A 17320-nucleotide genomic window follows, 5' to 3' on the forward strand; every position below is an offset into this window, starting at 1 on the left:
TTTTTTTTTTTTTTTTTTTTTGTTCTTCTTGTTGGGGGCTTGCTATCGGAGGCAGGACGATGAAGGCCAAAAAAAGAGGGTTTGACTAGAGCATGTGGTGGTGGTGGTGGTGGTGCTGCTGCTGCTGAAGCTGTCGATCATGACTGCATGGGATATGATCTGCTTCGCTTGTTTTTTGTGTACAGCTTTCTCTAGAATGATGGGGGAGGGATGGAATGGGGGGGATGGGGGGATGGGGGGACTCGGGGAGGGAAAGGCAGGTAGACCTGGTTCATCCTGCTTGGTTTGGAGAGCTGTCTGTCTCTATGTTTGATTCTACAGGGTGCAGTGCACTACAGTACATGGTGGCATTTAAGGGATTCCGGAATGGATCATGGGGATACAGTAGTCCTAGGCTATCCTGACTACTGAAAAGGGACAATGCAGTTGCAGTCATTTTCTGGGGCATGTATACCGAGTGCACAGTATACTCAGTCCTACCTACCATACGGGGGAAAGAGGAGAGGGAGGGAGGGAGGATCAGCTTTGGTGGCGTGAGAGGAGAAAATAGAAATAGAAATCAGATACTCATACCCAGTAAGATGAAACCGGGGGGTGTTGCCACTCATTGAATGACTACTGTTGACTTCACAGATTCCCGGTGGAGTTCTCTTTGTTGCTGGGTATCTTTCTAGAAGGATGGGGTCGTATGCATCATGTACATACTGTACACATACTCCGTGAGTGGACTCGTAAGTCAACATACTCAGAGTATCTTCTTCCTCCAGGTCAACATTGTCGACTATGCTTCAATTCCAGGGTTCCTTTCATCCATCTGGCATCCACCATACCCTGAGGTAACTAGTAGCGACTACGATATAGTTATGTCCTGTCCGTCCCCTTGTTTCGCTTTCCCCACAAAATGCACACGTACGTTTCTCCATCCGCCCTGGCTGAATCCTTACCCCATCGGGTTTTTCTCCATCCCTTGACGACCCGGTTTTTGTTCTTTAATTGTTCACTCCGATTTATCTCTCTCTTGCTCAAGTTGCTCAAGTTACTCGTCTCCTCCCCCGGAAGAAGCCCAGCTCTTCCCCGGAAGTTCTCCCGCCCTGTCCTGTCTTGCCGTCCCGTCGTCGTGGCAAGCATGCAGCCTTCAACCCACCCTTTGGACCGAGTCGCTGGGTGAGGCGTCCCCAGCCCTGAACCTAGTTGGGATTCTCGATTCGAGGTCCAGGAGAAATAAATAGTACAAAGGATCGAGCATGGGGATTATCCACTGTCCGTGTAGAGTCCACTAATCATTCGCATTGGAATTCCATCTGTCGTTTTCAAAACACTCGGGCGACTTCCCATCCCCAACAGATTCACCCCTGCAACTAACTTACTACTACTAACTTAACTACTAACTTAACTACTACTACTACACTACTCCTTCTTCAACGAGTGGTTGTGCTTCCTTGTATACAGTTGACTGTACTGTACACTGCTGGCGTCGAGTGGCTTGTTCGCCCTGCATTCTGTCGCCCTCCTAATCCTTCTTTCATTTGCTCATTGTTCTCGGTCAATGGGGATTTAAAAAGCATCTCCCCCTACCCTTTCAACCCACCCAGTACCTTCCGCCAAACCAGACCTTGCTCGGAACACTACAGTACTTATTACAACAGCCACTCCTATTACTGTTACCATTTCTGATTCACTAAATGAGGTAAGCAATTCATTTACTTTCCATTGACATGACAGCGCCCCGGGAATCCTTTCTGCCTCGGCGAATTTCGGAGCTCCAGCATGTACTGTATACCCCCCAGAGCTTCCCTCTCGGCCCTACGGGTCCTCGTCAGCCGAATTGTCTCGACGAGTTGCCATGTGCCCGCCTACCATCTGATATTACTTATATCTACCTTGACCCACGCCTTTGTAGATGTACTTCTTGCTAATCCCTCAACTGCAGTGCTATTAAATCTAGCAACAACTTATAGCGAACCTTCCTCCATCCAGAACAACCCCCAAGAAACAACCACCTCCGAACCCTGAACTACATACACCCTGAACTACAATTCCGTTCAACCATAGCAACAACACCACAACCACCACAGAAAAGCATAATACAAGGCACAGAATGGCGAACACGTCCCCGCAACGCCATCGTCCTACCCTCATTACTCCCGCCTGTTCCTCCACATTCCCTCAGGATATCTCCGCCGCCATCCTCTCCGCCGCCAACCACATTCCTAAGTCCATCGCCGTCGAGTCCGCAGCCCGGACGGCGAGCGCTACCGGCGCAGCAACCCCAACAACGAGTACAGGGCTCCTGGAGGTGCCCATGCCTCCACCTCCACCCCCTCCGTCGCCGGTCGAGACGAGAGCGCTATGGGGCCGGTGATTCCCAAACCTTTTTTTGTTTTTACAAAACCCAGACAGTAGCGGGCAATGGCTCTGTCCTCCCTCTCGCCCTATTGCAAGATCCCGGTTCAAGCTTGGTTCTGCACCTCCCACGTGGACCCGGCTATCATATCTATGGGGGTAGTGGGGGGTGGGGGGGGGGGTGCATTCCAAACCGTGCAGGCTTCCTGGGTGCCTTTTTTTTTCTGTTTAATTGACATCGGGTGTTGCGTGTTGGGCTATTCGGTTGTTTTTCTGGTGTCGGTGGGTCAAAACTTCCTTGCGCTTTTCATCGCTTTTCGGGGGTGATGTTTACTCTATGGAGTGGGGCGGGGATTGCTTTTCTATTTTTGAAATCTGGTTTGTTCTGTTGTCTTGTCTTCCATTGGGATGGAGATGGTGTGTATATTATGGGGTTGGGGTTGGGGGAGGGGATAGCTTTAAATGGTAATCATGTCAATGGAATGAGATCGATTGACCAAAAAGCGTTTGGTGCAGCGGACTTGAGTCAGAGTGTTTTTTCTTTCTTTCTTTCTTTCTTTCTTTCTTTCTTTCTTTCTTTCTTTTTTTGCTACGGTGCACGACTGCTCGGGTCTATTGACCTTTGGGAAAATAGACCAGTGCCTGATTTATCTACTCTATATGCTATAGTATTGTTGTGAGGGGGGCGAGCGACAGGAAATAGTCTTGAATATTCGGTGATACTGTATGGGATGAGATCCCACTACGTCATTTGTTAAGATGAATAAATCATTTTTTTATCTATCCCCTTCCAAGCAAACGTGCATTCCATCCAATCATGAGGGTCAACCCTGATGGTGAACGCGTTGCAGATCTCCGGACTCCCCGTCACATGCAGAGTCTACGAGTACCTGCAGCCCGAGACCCGATGACGCCATGGTTCATCATTGTCGACATGGCAGAAGACCGACCTCGGTACAGTACATCTGTAGACGGTATCGTGATGGTAGCGCCGGGCTCTAGCCTCTACGCGATTGCAGTAGTTCTTCGTATGCCGCAGGGCGCTAACTACCTTAGCTATAACTTAGTAGGGTAGCGTGCATGCAAAACCAAGGGACCCATCCCGGATCCGATTCGGTTACCGCCGACTCTCTTACTCATACGCTTTTCTGTTCGGCGTTCAGGATTTGTGCTAGCGAGCGTCGGCAGGGCCGAGTGAGCCCGCCGGGCAGTGCGGTGGAAATAGTACTCGTGACTATTAAAGCTTGTTTCCCCTTTGGAAGATGAACCTCGGCTTGGAGCCTCTGATCATGGTCCTCTCACGTAACCATGTCGAGGAGGATTAACCGTCCTGAACGGAGGATGTTGTCAGTCAAACGAAGAGCATGGATCAAGGCTGCGGCTGCTGAGGTTCTCGACGAGCCTGCGAGAGTAACTCTTCCGGGTCAAGGTACTGGTCGTGATTCAGATCCCGCGTGGGATCCTCCCCCGCAACCTCCGGCTCTCCCTCCACGCCTCCCATCTCGACATCATTATCATTACCATTATCGTCATTATCGCCATCACCGTCATTGTCATCGTCATCGTCATCGTCATCGCTCCCCACCTCCCTCTCGACATCCTCACCAAGCCGGGTGTAAAGCGCCTCCAGCTCGGCCATCGCAGCCGCATCACCCTGCAACGCCAGCTCATTCAAGCGCTGGATTTCCGCCAGCTGTTCGTCGGTGCGCGCCCAGCCGAGCGCCCGCCCGCCCATCGACGATGCATGGTCAGACTGGATCCGTTTGGTGCTGAAGACGGTGCGCACCGTGTCGGTCTCTCCCTTGCTTCGCTTCAGACTGGCCAGACGTTCGAGGAACCGCATTTGGTTGCTTGCGGGGTGATTGGGGGCACGGATGATTCCGGTTGTTGATACGGGGGGCGTAAGGCCAGCAGGGGGGTAGTCAGACTGCCCAAGGTTAGGGTTTACCCCTTCATCTGATCCCGGTGCTGTTGCTGCTGCTGCTGCTGCTGCCACCGCCGAGGATTGGCTAGCGGAGATGAGATTGGCTTTGCGGCCTATAATCTTAATGCTGGGGGCGGCGAGAAGGTCGAAGGTGTGTCCGTGACGGAGAGGAGTGTCGGATTGCTCTGTGCGGTGGGTACCATACGGGTCGTACGGTGCAGTCTCCCCTGGTTGTTCCTCCGCTCCTTTTCTCCCTCCTTCGTCTGGACGAGCAAAGATCAGGTCGGTGCCGAGTTGATCGGCCCAGGTGCCGCTGAAGATCTGGTTCTGGTATGAAATTATGGGATTAGGGGTGTGAAGCCCAAGGATTTGTAGGCCATCGGATGGGGACTCCACATGGGTGAACTCAGCGGCATCGGGTTCGTCGGAGATGTTGGTGGCTGTTGCTGATGCTGATGAGGCGGCAGTCGCGGAAGGTTGTCGACGGCGAGGAGGTCGAAGTGGGCCGTGGAGAGACGTGAGGTCAAGGGTGAGATAGACGGTCTAGGTGGCGGATAGGTGTTAGAAGCAGAATGAAAGTGAAAAAAAAAAAAAGGATTCGAAGAAAAGAGGGTGGAAAAAAACAAGGCAGGGAGGGATGCCAAGGCGGACCTCAGTTTCGGTGGGATGATATTCATATTCATAGTCAGAGTCGATGTCGGAATCGGGATGGGGCTGGTCCACTAACATGGCCGGATCGACCGGGATGGGCGGAGGAAGCGACATGGTGTGGTTGGTTTATAGTATGGACAGTCTGTTCCCTGAAGAACCGTGAGTTGATGAGAGTAGTAGTATCCATTAACGTTAACCATCAACCATCAACACATGAATAAGTTTAGAACCGGCATATCAAGGCGGTGAGTCCGGAATCGATCAATCTATAGGTCCCGAGTCATCGCGGGCGGCTGCCCGATTGGGGTAAAGATCTATGTGTAGTTAGACAGACTGTGTAGTCATCATCGGCTCTTCTTCTTGCTCTGCTTATCATTTTCAACAAGTAAACTCATTCATGAGCATCTTTCATCGCAGCTTTCATCGCAGCTTTCATCGCAGCTTTCATCGCAGCTTTCATCGCAGCTTTCATCGCAGCTTTCATCGCAGCTTTCACCGCATGATCCAGCTGATCATCAACTCAGTCTAACTGGTTTCAGCCTTGACTAATCGAATTGACGAAAGACTGCTGCATTGCATCATTCATTCCCTTGGCTCTGCTTTGGGCCTTAGGCTTGTTTTTGCTGTCTCTCTTGCTTTCGCTCTCGCTCTCGCTCTCTGACTTATCGCTCCATCATCCCCACTCTATCATCAATCAAGTCTCGACTTTGAGCCGGAGAGTTAAGTAAGTAGCTCGACTGGTATCATTGTTGATCATCATGGCTTTTCATCATCATCATCATCATCATCACTATCGTCGTCATCACGACAGCAGTAGTAGCAGTAGTAAGTGAATCCCGTTCCGTTCATCTGTCTAGAATGTTATTTCTTCTCTCTATTCATTGTCACCGGCTCACCGCGGAACGGGCTGGCATTCCTTCTCTCCACCTGCATCCGTCCGTCTCCCCCTCCTCCTTTATGATCTAATCATTTGTCCCTCTTTCCCATCTTTCCATTCGTCCCGAGTCACCGATGCCCTGTTGTTCTCAGCCCTAAACCAAACCCATATAGGGCGATCCTCTTCATATCCGGATGTCCCCGGATGCGCCGTCCTGGCTCTGCCCTACCCGGCAAGCTCCATGAACCAACAAAGCGCCCTGACTCCATTCCTCAATCTCTGTTCTCGAACCTACGGACCTGGTCCGGCTGACGGATCATGGCCGCGTTTCTCTCGGCTTCTTATAGTGTCTCCCCTGCTGCCCTGGCGCCCAGCTCTGGGTCTGGTTACTCGGTCTGATAACTCTTTTTCTTCCTCCATCCTTCTCTGCTTAATATTATTATTCTCCTCCTCGTCGCTGCTCTGTGCCTCCTCCCCTCTCAGGACTCATGATCTTTCATCCCCTGTCAACCCTCTCGATGCGTTCGCATTGATCGCTGAGCCCGATCCATCCTCGACCACGTCTGCTACTTTCCCGAACGGGCAATTGGTCACGCACCCTTTGTCGTCCACAGCCCACCGTGATCTCGAAGATCAAGTTAGCGATCCAGACAAGGTCAGTTCGGTAGCCTTATCGACCCAATCGCCTTCGCAACTCGCCGATCCAGCCGTTTCTGCGAGTGTCGGTCAACAGATGGTGCGCGCAACGACCGCAGCGATTTTCACTCTATCCTCATTGATTGCCTATGTCGTGATCAACAGTGTTGCTCGCGCTGTTAATCCGTCGGCCTTCATCTGGTACGAGGAGGATCAGGACGAACGTCGCTGGATTTCGTCATCTCCATCCTGGCTAGACCGGAAGGCTTGCCGCTGGTTCGGCCTATGTGGGACCGCCCACTTTCGCTTGGTGCGCCCCCGCTTCGGCCACCGCAAGGCCGTCGCGGCGGCTGGCCAAGGGTCCAACGAAGACTTCTCCGCCTGGCGTGCCGCCCAATTCAATGACTCCGCCCATCCCGAGGCCGCTTGGGATGAGGCGGAACGCTCCCGCCGCGAAATCCCAGACTATGTCTTCCAGTATGCGCCGCTGGTCCATTTGTTCTCCGATGAGCAATTCTGGCCTTGCGACATCGCTGAACACCTGTATCATATTACACCTATGCTCAATTACACCCCAGTCCAATCGTATTGGGATCATCCCACTTTAAATGACCTGGATCAATTGAACCAGTGGCAGGATGGGCACAATGTGTTTCTCACCAGCAACGACAATGTCGAGCATCGACCTTCGTGGATGGAAGGCGACAAGAATATCCCTGACGATCCTGATAGGGACCTGGAAAAGTCTTGGCCTGACTGGGATGCGCGGGTTGATGGGCCCATCCCGAATGACACACCTGGTGACCGAGCCCAGTGGTACGATTCAGCCCATGCCCTCCGCGAAGGAGATGACTTGGATGGCGGCGACAACGATGCTGAGTGGTCGCCTGAGAAACTCGGCTATTTGCGCCCAGAGGATCTACAACAAGATGAAGGTTTGCGGGACGAGTTGCGCAAGCGTTTTGGTGGAGAGCCCATCCATGTTGAGACTACGGGCGGGCGCAGCAATGCGCCAGCCATCCTATTGGTGATGGACAAAGGCAACGGCATTGTGGATGCCTTCTGGTTCTTCTTCTACAGCTTCAACCTTGGCAACGTGGTGTTGAACGTACGATTTGGCAACCATGTTGGGGACTGGGAACACTGTCTTGTGCGCTTTCATAATGGCCGGCCCAAGGCCCTCTTTTTCAGTGCCCACTCAGCGGGAGAAGCATACAGCTACGAAGCCGTCGAGAAGATCGGCCAACGGGTAAGTCATAATCAATCCCCATAACTTCATCCAGCCCCGGATCGTTAGTCTCCCCCACTGACCGTGAACCAGCCGGTCATATATTCCGCCCTTGGCACCCATGCTATGTATGCTACTCCTGGCGTGCACGCCTACATCTTGCCTTGGGGCTTGCTGCATGACCAGACCAATCGCGGTCCATTGTGGGACCCGCTCTTGAACGTGCACACATACACGTATGACTTCCCCAGCGACATGCTCCGGGCCTCGATTGTGAGCCCCTCGGCGCCTATTGAGTGGTTCTACTTCAATGGGCACTGGGGCGACAAGTTCTACCCGTTGGGCGATGAGCGCCAGTACCGATTTGCGGGTCAGTATCATTACGTGAACGGGCCTCTAGGCCCGCGCTTCAAGCACCTGAATCGGCGCAAGGTCTGTCAGCAATCTGACGACAGTCCTTGCGTGATTAAGAATTACATTGGTGAACAGGCTCGCCCTCGCCGCTGGGCAAGTGCGGGTGTCGAAAACCCGGCTGAGCATCCGCGTAATTAGAGGCTGGTGTCGGATGTCTATTTCTACCGTTCGCTCTCATGATTATTTCTGCTACTACCATTTTGGTGGGATTATATACCCCTGCATGTTATTTATCTGCATGATTGCATTGATGACTGGCGTTCTGTTCGAGTCTGGGCTGGAAACCAACGAACCACGAGGCGATGATAGACACGAAAATCACGGAGTACGTACCACTAACCATTTGACTACATGATATACATCGTTGTGTTTGTCCTGGCTGGGGATCATAGGTGGTGGAGTCCCGGCCTGGTCGTTGTCATTATCTTTGATGTGTATTTCGGTCATTTAGTACATATTGCTGTGGCTGGAAGGTTGTGGTGCTGAATAGAGTTATTCTACAAATTTATCTCCCAATCAAGAGCATCATGCTAAAAAGGTCAAACAGGTTCAAGTTGATGCATGCGTTGGGGATTGAGCTTTCTAACCTTAACAATCAGCACATCTGCCAAGTTTGGCAGTTGTTCTGTTAGTCTGCTGCTTCGGGAAGACCAGTTGGCCAGTCCCCATAACCTCGCAGGTTTTCGATTTCATTTTCGATAATTCCACCTAGCCAAGCTGAAATCCACCGCTCCAATGATCAAGCTCCCTAAGTACGGAGCAGGAGGAGAGCGGGGGGCCGGGTGGAGGGGAATCCAGGAGCCTTTCCTTGGCCCACTGGAGAACTATAGAGCAGCGCGCACACCCCGCGGCGTACTAGTATCAAGAACACCATACCTTAGATTATTAAGTCCAAGAATGGACTCATGGAACCTTTGGAACTCGACTTGTTGGACTGTGCTAGCCCCGAAACTACCTACCTACCTACCTACCTACCTACCTACCTACCCAACTCGATCATAAACCAACGGACTGTGCCCAATATGTCTGTAGCGACTCTCGTTTGTTTGACGCGCGATCTTTTGTCTCTCCAATGCTTCCATGGGTAAGAGGAAATGTGAGGTTCGCGGGGGCTGCTCTAGCACACCACGTCAGCTGACTACTCTTTCAGTCCCTTGCATCCGTAGCTTTTCTGAACTGCATAAGATGGGGCAGGCGTTTCAAAAGCGCCTCACGTTCACAGGAAGTTATGTTGGTGTGTTGCACGCGGCGATCATAGATCATAGATGCCAGCCCTGAGCTGAGCTGGAGAGGTTGAACGGTTACCGAATCGGGAAGGAGGTATCTAGAGCCTCTTGACGGTCCACGTCCGTTATCATTCGGGGATTATGATCAATGTGTTAAGTATATACCACCAGGGCCTGGCTTCCCTCGCAGACTTAGCCTTACATCCCGGCCGTGGAAAATGGCGGGTTTTCGCTCTTTGGAAGCGAGGGTATCGGAGAGAACACCCTAGTGGAGATTGTGAGGGAGGGTTGTGGCGAAGGAGGCACACCGAATTCTAGTCCCGTAAGCTACTGAGTGCTATGTCTAAATGGAATTTAGCAGGTCACAATGGAAATTCTTGTTGTGGAAGATTACTCGCTACGATCATATAAGGTGGAGGAATTGCAAAGCAAGCTAAGTATGGGCAGGCAGGCGGGGGTAGTACCATGAAAGCAGAGGAAAAAAATGAAATAAGATCAACTCATCGCAGGCCACTTCAAGGTGACGAAAAGACGGAAGGGAAAGATCAGCAACCACCCAGGTTTCGTCCAGCAACACGAAGGGAATAGGTTCTAGGGGATCCCCGAATTAAGATGAAGAGTACAAACAGCGCTGGGATCAAATGAGTAGCAGCAGGTAAAGCAGCAGGTCGCCTCATGTTCCGAGGACGATCCTCCCCATATGGGAATGAGATTTGAACGTTGACCATGGGCCAGGAGATAAAGAGAGAAGCCAGAAGGAACGACTGGACCAGAAAGAACATCATCTAGACAGGCGACTGGCCGTATCAAAACAGCCCAACCGTAAAACAGTAACGCCGGATACACACATGAAAGAAAAGGCTGAAAGGGTTCTCGAACGATATAAGCAAGACGGGGTAATGGAAAAGCCGCAAAACACCCAACCAAAGAACAGAACGCCAAATGGAATCGCAATCCATGAATCAGACCAAAGAATGATGAAAACAACAAGCATTACCAAGTCTGTCGGACTCCCCCAAACTCTCAAACTCCGCATCCCAGGAAAAAGCCGAACCGGTGGGTTGGACCCTTCTCGGTTCGGACAAGCCGGTTGCCCGATGAAGGTAATCTAGATATATCACTGAATAAAATCAAACCCAGCCCCAACTGAAGAGATCAAGCGTCGATTCACGCTCTCGTAGATCGCTTCCGAAGACCGAATTCGGCTTCCTGAAGTTCGCGGATCAGACGAAGACTCTCAGCATCCGGCTCGTCGTCAGCCGCACGCTTCGTGAATTTGTTGGTTTGGCCCGGGGAAATCGAGGCTACAGGAGCACGCTCGCCTTTCTTCTCATCCATCGGCCAGAAGCTCTTCTTCGCATTATGTGATGACGAGGGCCGTGACGCTGATTTCTTGGTCCCCGAAGATGGGCCGGGAGTAGACCTACGTACACCGGTACTTGACGCGCCGAAGGATGAACGGCGTGCGCTGGGCGTGTGCGTCGTCGACTTGCTCGTTTTGATCACATGAACTTCAGGTATATACCGGTCGACCTGGCGAGGCTGACGGGAAGAGTGTCGCGAGCTAGATGTCGGCGTGTGAAGAATCACAACATGCTCTCCTTCACCATCTGCATAATCGTTGGGAACGTCGGTATCGTCCGCCAACGAAGTCGGTGGAGATACGAGCGTAGCTGTGGGCTTAGAAGCAAGAGCAGAGTTGGCCTCGTTTGTTACCACGGTGTCGGACTGAAAGGCAGGCGGTGATGCGTATGAGGTCTGCCCGAGCTGGGCCTCCTTGTCCGTTGGCGCTTGTTGTGGAGAATCTTGATCCTCGTGAGGGAGGTCGGTATATGGGTCATGTAGGTCCAGATCCTTAGAAGCATGGCCGACATGGTCATGTACATCCAGCATAGCGTGGTCTCTGTTACCAAGATGGAGCGGCCGAGACACAGGAGAAGTGCTTTCTTGCTTCATCCGTTTGCTGACACCGGAGCCGATTCCTTCCTCATTGGGACGTGGCCGTTTCACAGAAGCCGCGGCTCGTGGCTTTGCTCGTTCTTGAGCTTTGATGGGATCAATTCTTCCATACTCATCATGGATACACCGGCGCTATGGTCAGTTAGCAAATGTATATCACGAGATGCAGAACGGCGTAACGAACCTTGCTCTTCCGACAGTCGTCACAGGCCTTGCTCCGGCCTTTCTTTCCGGTATTCTGCCCTTCGGGGCTGAGTTCGTTAAGCCTGTTGGTTGATGGATGCGGGGTGCCCACGGTGATCAATGACGCTTCGAAGCGATCCATATTCCTACTAACACCATTGTCCTGGAGACCTGCTTCCGATGCAATGGCCGCCAATGAGTTCAGAGCAGACGCTGCATCATGCGCCGGCGAATGGACCCCGGTACCGAAAGCACCCATGGCTGTCTGTTTGGATGCTTGGCTATCATTCTGTTCGTCCTTGTGATGGCAGCGGATTCTGCGTTTGCGACAAGCATCACATGCAACCCGTTTGGGACCGAGCCCCGAGCCCCGAAGTGCTGTTCGAGGCTTAGGCGCGGGCTCCTCTTTGATACCTGCGTTGGCGCTGGAAAGGCTCGTGGGAATATGAGAATCCGTGATTGAAGGCACATTGTAACTGGAGCTGCTCTTGTTGCTCGATTGAATCGCCAGATCCTTGGGTGGCTCCGGGAGTCGCTGCACAGCCTGTCGCTCTGCATAAGTACGTTGGCTGTCCACGTTGCGCTCTGAGCGACGACTAGGTCTTCCAGCTGGCTTTTTCTCGACAAGGCTGAGTTTTGGGTTGCTCTCGATCACGCCGGGGCGAGTCCACTGAGGTGCTTTCTCGTTTCCACGCTTCCATGCAACCCATATCCCAAACTGCTTAACAACGTCGACTGGATCGCCTGGCGTCTTCGGTATTGATCGTTTGACTGCATTCCTAGCATCCATCGTTACCCCTTCCACGAGGTAGGACCCAGCGATCAAGGCGGTACGCAGAAGGTATTTTGCAAGGTCTGGCAGGCCTTCCAACTCTGCTTGTGAATAGAAGCGTGAATTATGATAAGGAGAGCCCAGCGGGGCAGTGTTCGTCCTGTCTCCAAATTCATAGTATATGGGATAGTCTCGATGAAAGCGATAATTGTCGTCCTGTGCAAATGCGTCGAGAACACCGTGGGGAACCGGGTCTTCCTCGAGGTACTTCAACGCAGTATACCACTGAATTTTCTGGAAGAAAGGATACCGGAACTTCCTCGGCACCTTTGTGTCCTTCTCAATGTTTGCAATCTTGATCTGCATCCCATAGTTCAGCCTCGTCAGAAAATTACCACCAATGACCAGGCTATTCTCCGGAGTCCAAACAGCATGGATCCAGCCGGAGGGAATCAACATTGTGTCGCCTTCAACAAGGTCCACGCGGTAGCATTCCTTGGTTTGGTCACCGAGAAAGGTGGTATCCTGTGCGGGCGAATTGCACCATTCCTCATATTTCTTCAAATGCTTGTCCGTTGGCGGGATGAAGAAAAAAGTCTTCTTGCCTTTCAAAATATGATAGTAGACGGACGACCCGCCAAAATCAATATGAAAGTCGGTGTAACAGTCGGCCACAGACATCAAGCAGTAGAACTGTACTTTTGGGTAGTCTCCCACTGCTTGAAGTTCACGGGGCCAGACTGAATCTTGCAGATCCAGATCACGAACCACTTTTGGTCGTCGGATGAGCCTGCCCAATGGACTCTGTGAGACCTCTAAGCTGATGACATTTCGCACTACTTTGTCACCAGTGCTCTCATAGTAATCAGCCCATTTTTGCATGGTCCATCTCTTGTCCTCTCCTTGTTGAGATTTGACATCGATGACTTCGACCCTCTCTTCGGGTCCGTAGAGCTCGGCCACTTGTCTAACCGTCAAGCCTTGTGGTATCACCATGTCCAGTTGATCCTGGCCGCAGTCTACCACTTGCTCAAGGCTTTGCTCGCCCGCATCGAGATGATCTAGGAGTTCATCAAACATCTCTTGCGTGGGCGCTTCCTGCGCTAGAGCGTCCAAGTCCGGAGGTAGCGTCGGGGCCGAGTTGCGAGTATTCCACTCGGCAGGGATGACTATCGGTTCTGTCATGCCACTGCCTCTTTCGAAGTACTCGGCCGTGATGAGCTCCGGGCGCATGCGGGGGAAATTCTCAGGGAGGAACCGGATCTTGCCTTGGCGAATAGGTTCAATGTAATGATGTTCTAGTGAGTCTGTTGCAGCTTTGACAAGCCCTTGGTTCAGACCAGCGTAGTCGATTGCGGTACGGGCGCGAGATGACTTGCGAACAAATGTCGTCCGTCCATGCAAGGGTCCACAGGCGCGGCAAATGAACTTATCCACAGTCCGCACCTCTCTATCATTTTTGAACCCAGCGCAGACGATATGAAACCAGCGCTTGCAGCCGTCGCAACTAATCCACGTCACATCACCCTGCTCTCCGGTGTCTATTGGTATGCGGACGAGATTACAAGCAGCACAGCTAGCCTGACCTGACTCCTCCGACTCCGTATCGTCTTCCGTCTTGGGAGGCAGGTCCGTCGGCATCGGTCCTGCATGGGTACCGCGCATAACATCGGCAGCCTGAAGATTGAATTGTGTGCCACTGAAGATGTATTTGTTTGCTGAACCCCAGTGATCATCCTCCGCAACTACTTCATCCTGCCAGAGTATCGGGGGAAGAGTTGAAGAACTGGTGTTAGGTCGCAAGCCTTGTATTGTTGGTCGCGCAATGGCTGCTGATCCATCGGACTGTGACCTCATTCGAGATGGTGGAAGAGCGCTATTGCTTGAAATGGTGTGGGTAGAGATTTCGGTGTGAGCGGCCCATGATCCCACTGCGGACCCAATCCTATCAAAACGCTGTGTTTCACTTCCGGTGTAAAGAGCGTGCTCATCTATGCTGACTCGTTTGGCGGGCTGAATGGTAGGCTGGAAGTTGGGTCGGGCAAAGTTCAATAGAAGCTCTGCATCCGTCTTCATGCTATCAAGCACCGCAGAAGAATTTGCATCGTGCACGGGCAGCGACCGGTGGGAATGGAACGGCGATTGATCTTTTTCTGAGCGCGGTCGCTTGGCGGGACGTTCGGAGGATTCAATGGTTTCGGGAGGGAAAAGCGACAATGCGGGTGTCGAGTTTTGAGAAGGGGGGCGGTAGGAGAGAGGTGCGAAGGTAGGGCTGGTGGCTAGAGCGATGGTCGCGAGAGCGTCGATGGTCGAACTCGATCTGCCATGACTCGGTCGGTGAGTAGCGGAATGATCTGCAGCATGATAGCCGGCATGGTTCGGGGGGTGTTGGTCACGATCGGAGGCAGCCACCCTGGCGATGCTGCGGTCAATCCATGAGGCTCGGATGTCGGAGGTTGAGCAGGGTGAAATCGGCTCGACGGCGCGTCGCGGAGGTGAGGGAGTGCGGTAACGCGGTGGTCGAGTCCCGAGATGGGTAGAAAAGGATGTTGCACTAATCATAATGAGGCCTGAAGATAGAAAATCGAGCGGGAAAGGAGCGAGAAGAGGCCCGGAGGAGAGAAAAGGTGCTTGCGGCAGACGGGTGCGAAGCGGGGATATTTGACCACACGGGCTAAAGACGGGCCACCGCAGGCAAAGAGAAAGTCATTCCTGGCAGAATGGGATTCGCACGAGGAATAATGAGATGAATATAGAAGTCCGAATAGGAAGGTTGGTGGGGGAGAAGTGGTGGGGGGAGACGGGGGAGAGAGGAAGTCGACAGAGCAGAGTCGCACGGCGGAGGTTGAGGGGGGGAAGTTGAGCGAGCCTCTGCCGACGGGCGGGAGAGAGAGAGAGAGAGCGCGCGCGCGCAAGAAAGCAGACAACGGAAGAAAGCTGCACTACAGTAGGGTGCGGAGCGGAGATAGAAAACGGCAAATTTAAGAAATAGAAGATAAAGGAAAATTAGCGATTGAAGAGTTGCGCCTCAAGATAAGGCCGGAGAAGGAGGAGGAAGGAGGAGGGGTTTGGCAAGGGACGATGGGCGGCGATGGAGGCCGAGAGGAGAGGAGAGGAGAGGGGAGGAGGAGGAGGAGGGAGTCGCCGGACGGAGGAGGGCGACAAGGCGCCCGGCGTAGAGACACACAGAGGGAGAGAGAGAGAGAGAGAGAGAGAAAGAGAATCCTCTGCTATCTGCCTCAGGCAGTCATCCTACCTAAAAAAGTATTGCTGTTGTAACTTACTCCTTCCTAGTAAATCGTTTACGGCACCAGAATACGACTATAGAGTACTTTAGCACCATTCCAAAAGGTCATATCCTAACTCTGAAGCTAAATAAAGATTCTATTGCATCTTTTCTATTGTTATGAGAGCTGTAGGAAGTCAACTGTCATCAAACTCCCATTAAAAGTGAGGCTCCTCCTCCGAGGCGACTAATCCCGATCAGGCAAGGCAGCCCAGTCTCTCCCGAACCTCGTGCTCGTCGCGGATATTGCTTCCCTCTCTCTTGTTCCTCTCTTGCCTTCTTCTCCTCTCTTCCTTCTCATATAGCTTCCTCCAGACCCCCGTTGGGTATCTGACTCGACCTTGATTCCTTCTTTCACGTCTTTCTACAGCATCTACTGTCCCACCCGAGAATGAGCCGAAAGCTCGCCCCCGAAGCCAATCGGTAGGTTCTGTTCGAACAATTCTACCCCTCCCCTTCCGGTAGCCCGCCATAGTCTCCCGCTTCGCTCTTGGGCTTCAGGGGCCTTGGGCATGCGTTCTTGTCTCTATTGGAAGGTTGGATCTGGTTCAAACTATGACTAACGGGCCTCCAGGATTCTCTTTGTCAAGAACCTCAAGTATGCCTTTCCTCGCACTCGGAATCTTTAGAACCCGCCTGTCGATCGTCGCATCGCTATTCAAACGGATACATTCCGCGACATATGATTTCGTCAATCACGACATGAATGCTAACGACTTGGGTCCTTATCTAGCTACAACGTAACAGCGGAGCAACTCTTCGACCTCTTTGGCAAATTCGGTCCCATCCGGTAGGCCTCTCCGTGACTCACGCGCCATCGTCCAAATTAGCGTCAACTCCGCAACTAACGCTGTCTCCGGCAGACAAATACGTCAGGGAATCGCAAACAACTCCAAGGGCACTGCCTTTGTCGTATACGAGGACGTTCACGACGCCAAACAGGCATGCGATAAACTCAATGGCTTCAATTTCCAGAACAGATATCTCGTTGGTATGTTTTCTCCATGCGGTGGGCACTCGGAACGGTCATCGGACGAGAAGGATTGCGCGGCTGACATTCGCTGCTCCGACTTCTAGTCCTATACCATCAGCCTGAAAAAATGCTTAAATCGAAAGAGGACCTGGCGGAAAGGCAAGAGAATTTGGAACGTCTCAAACAGCAGCATGGTATAGAATGACGTGATGATATGCTTTTTTATCGCTTTCTCCGCATGCCCTTTGCCGGCAGCTGGTTGCGTGTTCACATGGGTTGGTTGTGGGGTTTTCGGCGTTTATTGTTCACCTCTGGGTTTGATGATCGCTCTTATTCATTCATGGGTCTGAAAGGGTTGCCGGCGGGTAGATTGAATGTAACTCTGGCTTGGCTGAAGTCCGGAGTAGAAAGTGGTACAGAATGGGTTATTTCAGGCTGGGATCAATTCCGATGCACCGGTTAGTCACTGCTATCAATATAATCATTTCGATTGCCGGCCACTTGCGGCTGTTGCGGCAAACCTATGGAATGCGGCGTGCAGACGTCATTGTTATGTGTGAAGTTTGTAGCAATAATACCACTGTACTGTATCTACCTGGGACGATTGAATGGATAGAGGTTTGTGCAGCTGAGGCCCTGGGGCCCTAGGGCCCCAGAATGTTTAGTCCATGTCTCCACGATCGCCCACCGGCTGCATCATACGTTGTCAGTGGATCAGCCCGGTGAAGATCATGTAGTTGTATGCCTAGTGGTCCCTGCTCCCCCCCTGAGCGGCCTGCGTAAGGCTAGCCAACTAGTGCGATAGCTTATATTCTTGCCAGTTTCGCCTTAGCTATAGCTAGTCATAA

At 52.2% G+C, this 17320-nt stretch overlaps 4 protein-coding genes across 4 annotated transcripts; 2 read left to right on the plus strand and 2 right to left on the minus strand.

Annotated features, from left to right (window-relative positions):
• Positions 1 to 3712: 3712 nt before the first annotated feature.
• On the minus strand, positions 3713 to 5032 carry BO95DRAFT_431707 (TFIIIC subunit 6 family protein; the record flags this gene model as incomplete). Its single annotated transcript, XM_025585022.1, has 2 exons — positions 3713 to 4810; positions 4919 to 5032. 2 exons carry the CDS (start codon positions 5030 to 5032, stop codon positions 3713 to 3715), a joined length of 1212 nt encoding a protein of 403 aa, XP_025442452.1.
• Positions 5033 to 5313: 281 nt separating this feature from the next.
• BO95DRAFT_127342 (uncharacterized protein) lies at positions 5314 to 8648 on the plus strand. Its single transcript, XM_025580485.1, has 3 exons — positions 5314 to 5743; positions 6143 to 7680; positions 7753 to 8648. Exons 1-3 carry the CDS (start codon positions 5677 to 5679, stop codon positions 8209 to 8211), a joined length of 2064 nt encoding a protein of 687 aa, XP_025442453.1. The 5' UTR covers positions 5314 to 5676; the 3' UTR covers positions 8212 to 8648.
• Positions 8649 to 10438: 1790 nt separating this feature from the next.
• Positions 10439 to 14984, minus strand: jhd1 ([Histone H3]-lysine-36 demethylase). Its single transcript, XM_025580486.1, has 2 exons — positions 11443 to 14984; positions 10439 to 11390 (listed from the first exon to the last, which is right to left on the minus strand). The coding sequence occupies exons 1-2, from the start codon at positions 14773 to 14775 to the stop codon at positions 10467 to 10469; spliced, it is 4257 nt and encodes a 1418-aa protein (XP_025442454.1). The 5' UTR covers positions 14776 to 14984; the 3' UTR covers positions 10439 to 10466.
• A 906-nt stretch (positions 14985 to 15890) lies between these two features.
• BO95DRAFT_463525 (putative pre-mRNA branch site protein p14) lies at positions 15891 to 16677 on the plus strand (the record flags this gene model as incomplete). The annotated part of the gene is made up of 5 exons (XM_025588994.1): positions 15891 to 15922; positions 16074 to 16097; positions 16233 to 16289; positions 16363 to 16490; positions 16577 to 16677. 5 exons carry the CDS (start codon positions 15891 to 15893, stop codon positions 16675 to 16677), a joined length of 342 nt encoding a protein of 113 aa, XP_025442455.1.
• Positions 16678 to 17320: the final 643 nt, after the last annotated feature.

The sequence above is a fragment of the Aspergillus brunneoviolaceus genome (genome assembly GCF_003184695.1).
Source record: "Aspergillus brunneoviolaceus CBS 621.78 unplaced genomic scaffold BO95scaffold_32, whole genome shotgun sequence".
In the NCBI taxonomy this organism is placed as follows: Eukaryota; Fungi; Ascomycota; class Eurotiomycetes; order Eurotiales; family Aspergillaceae; genus Aspergillus; species Aspergillus brunneoviolaceus.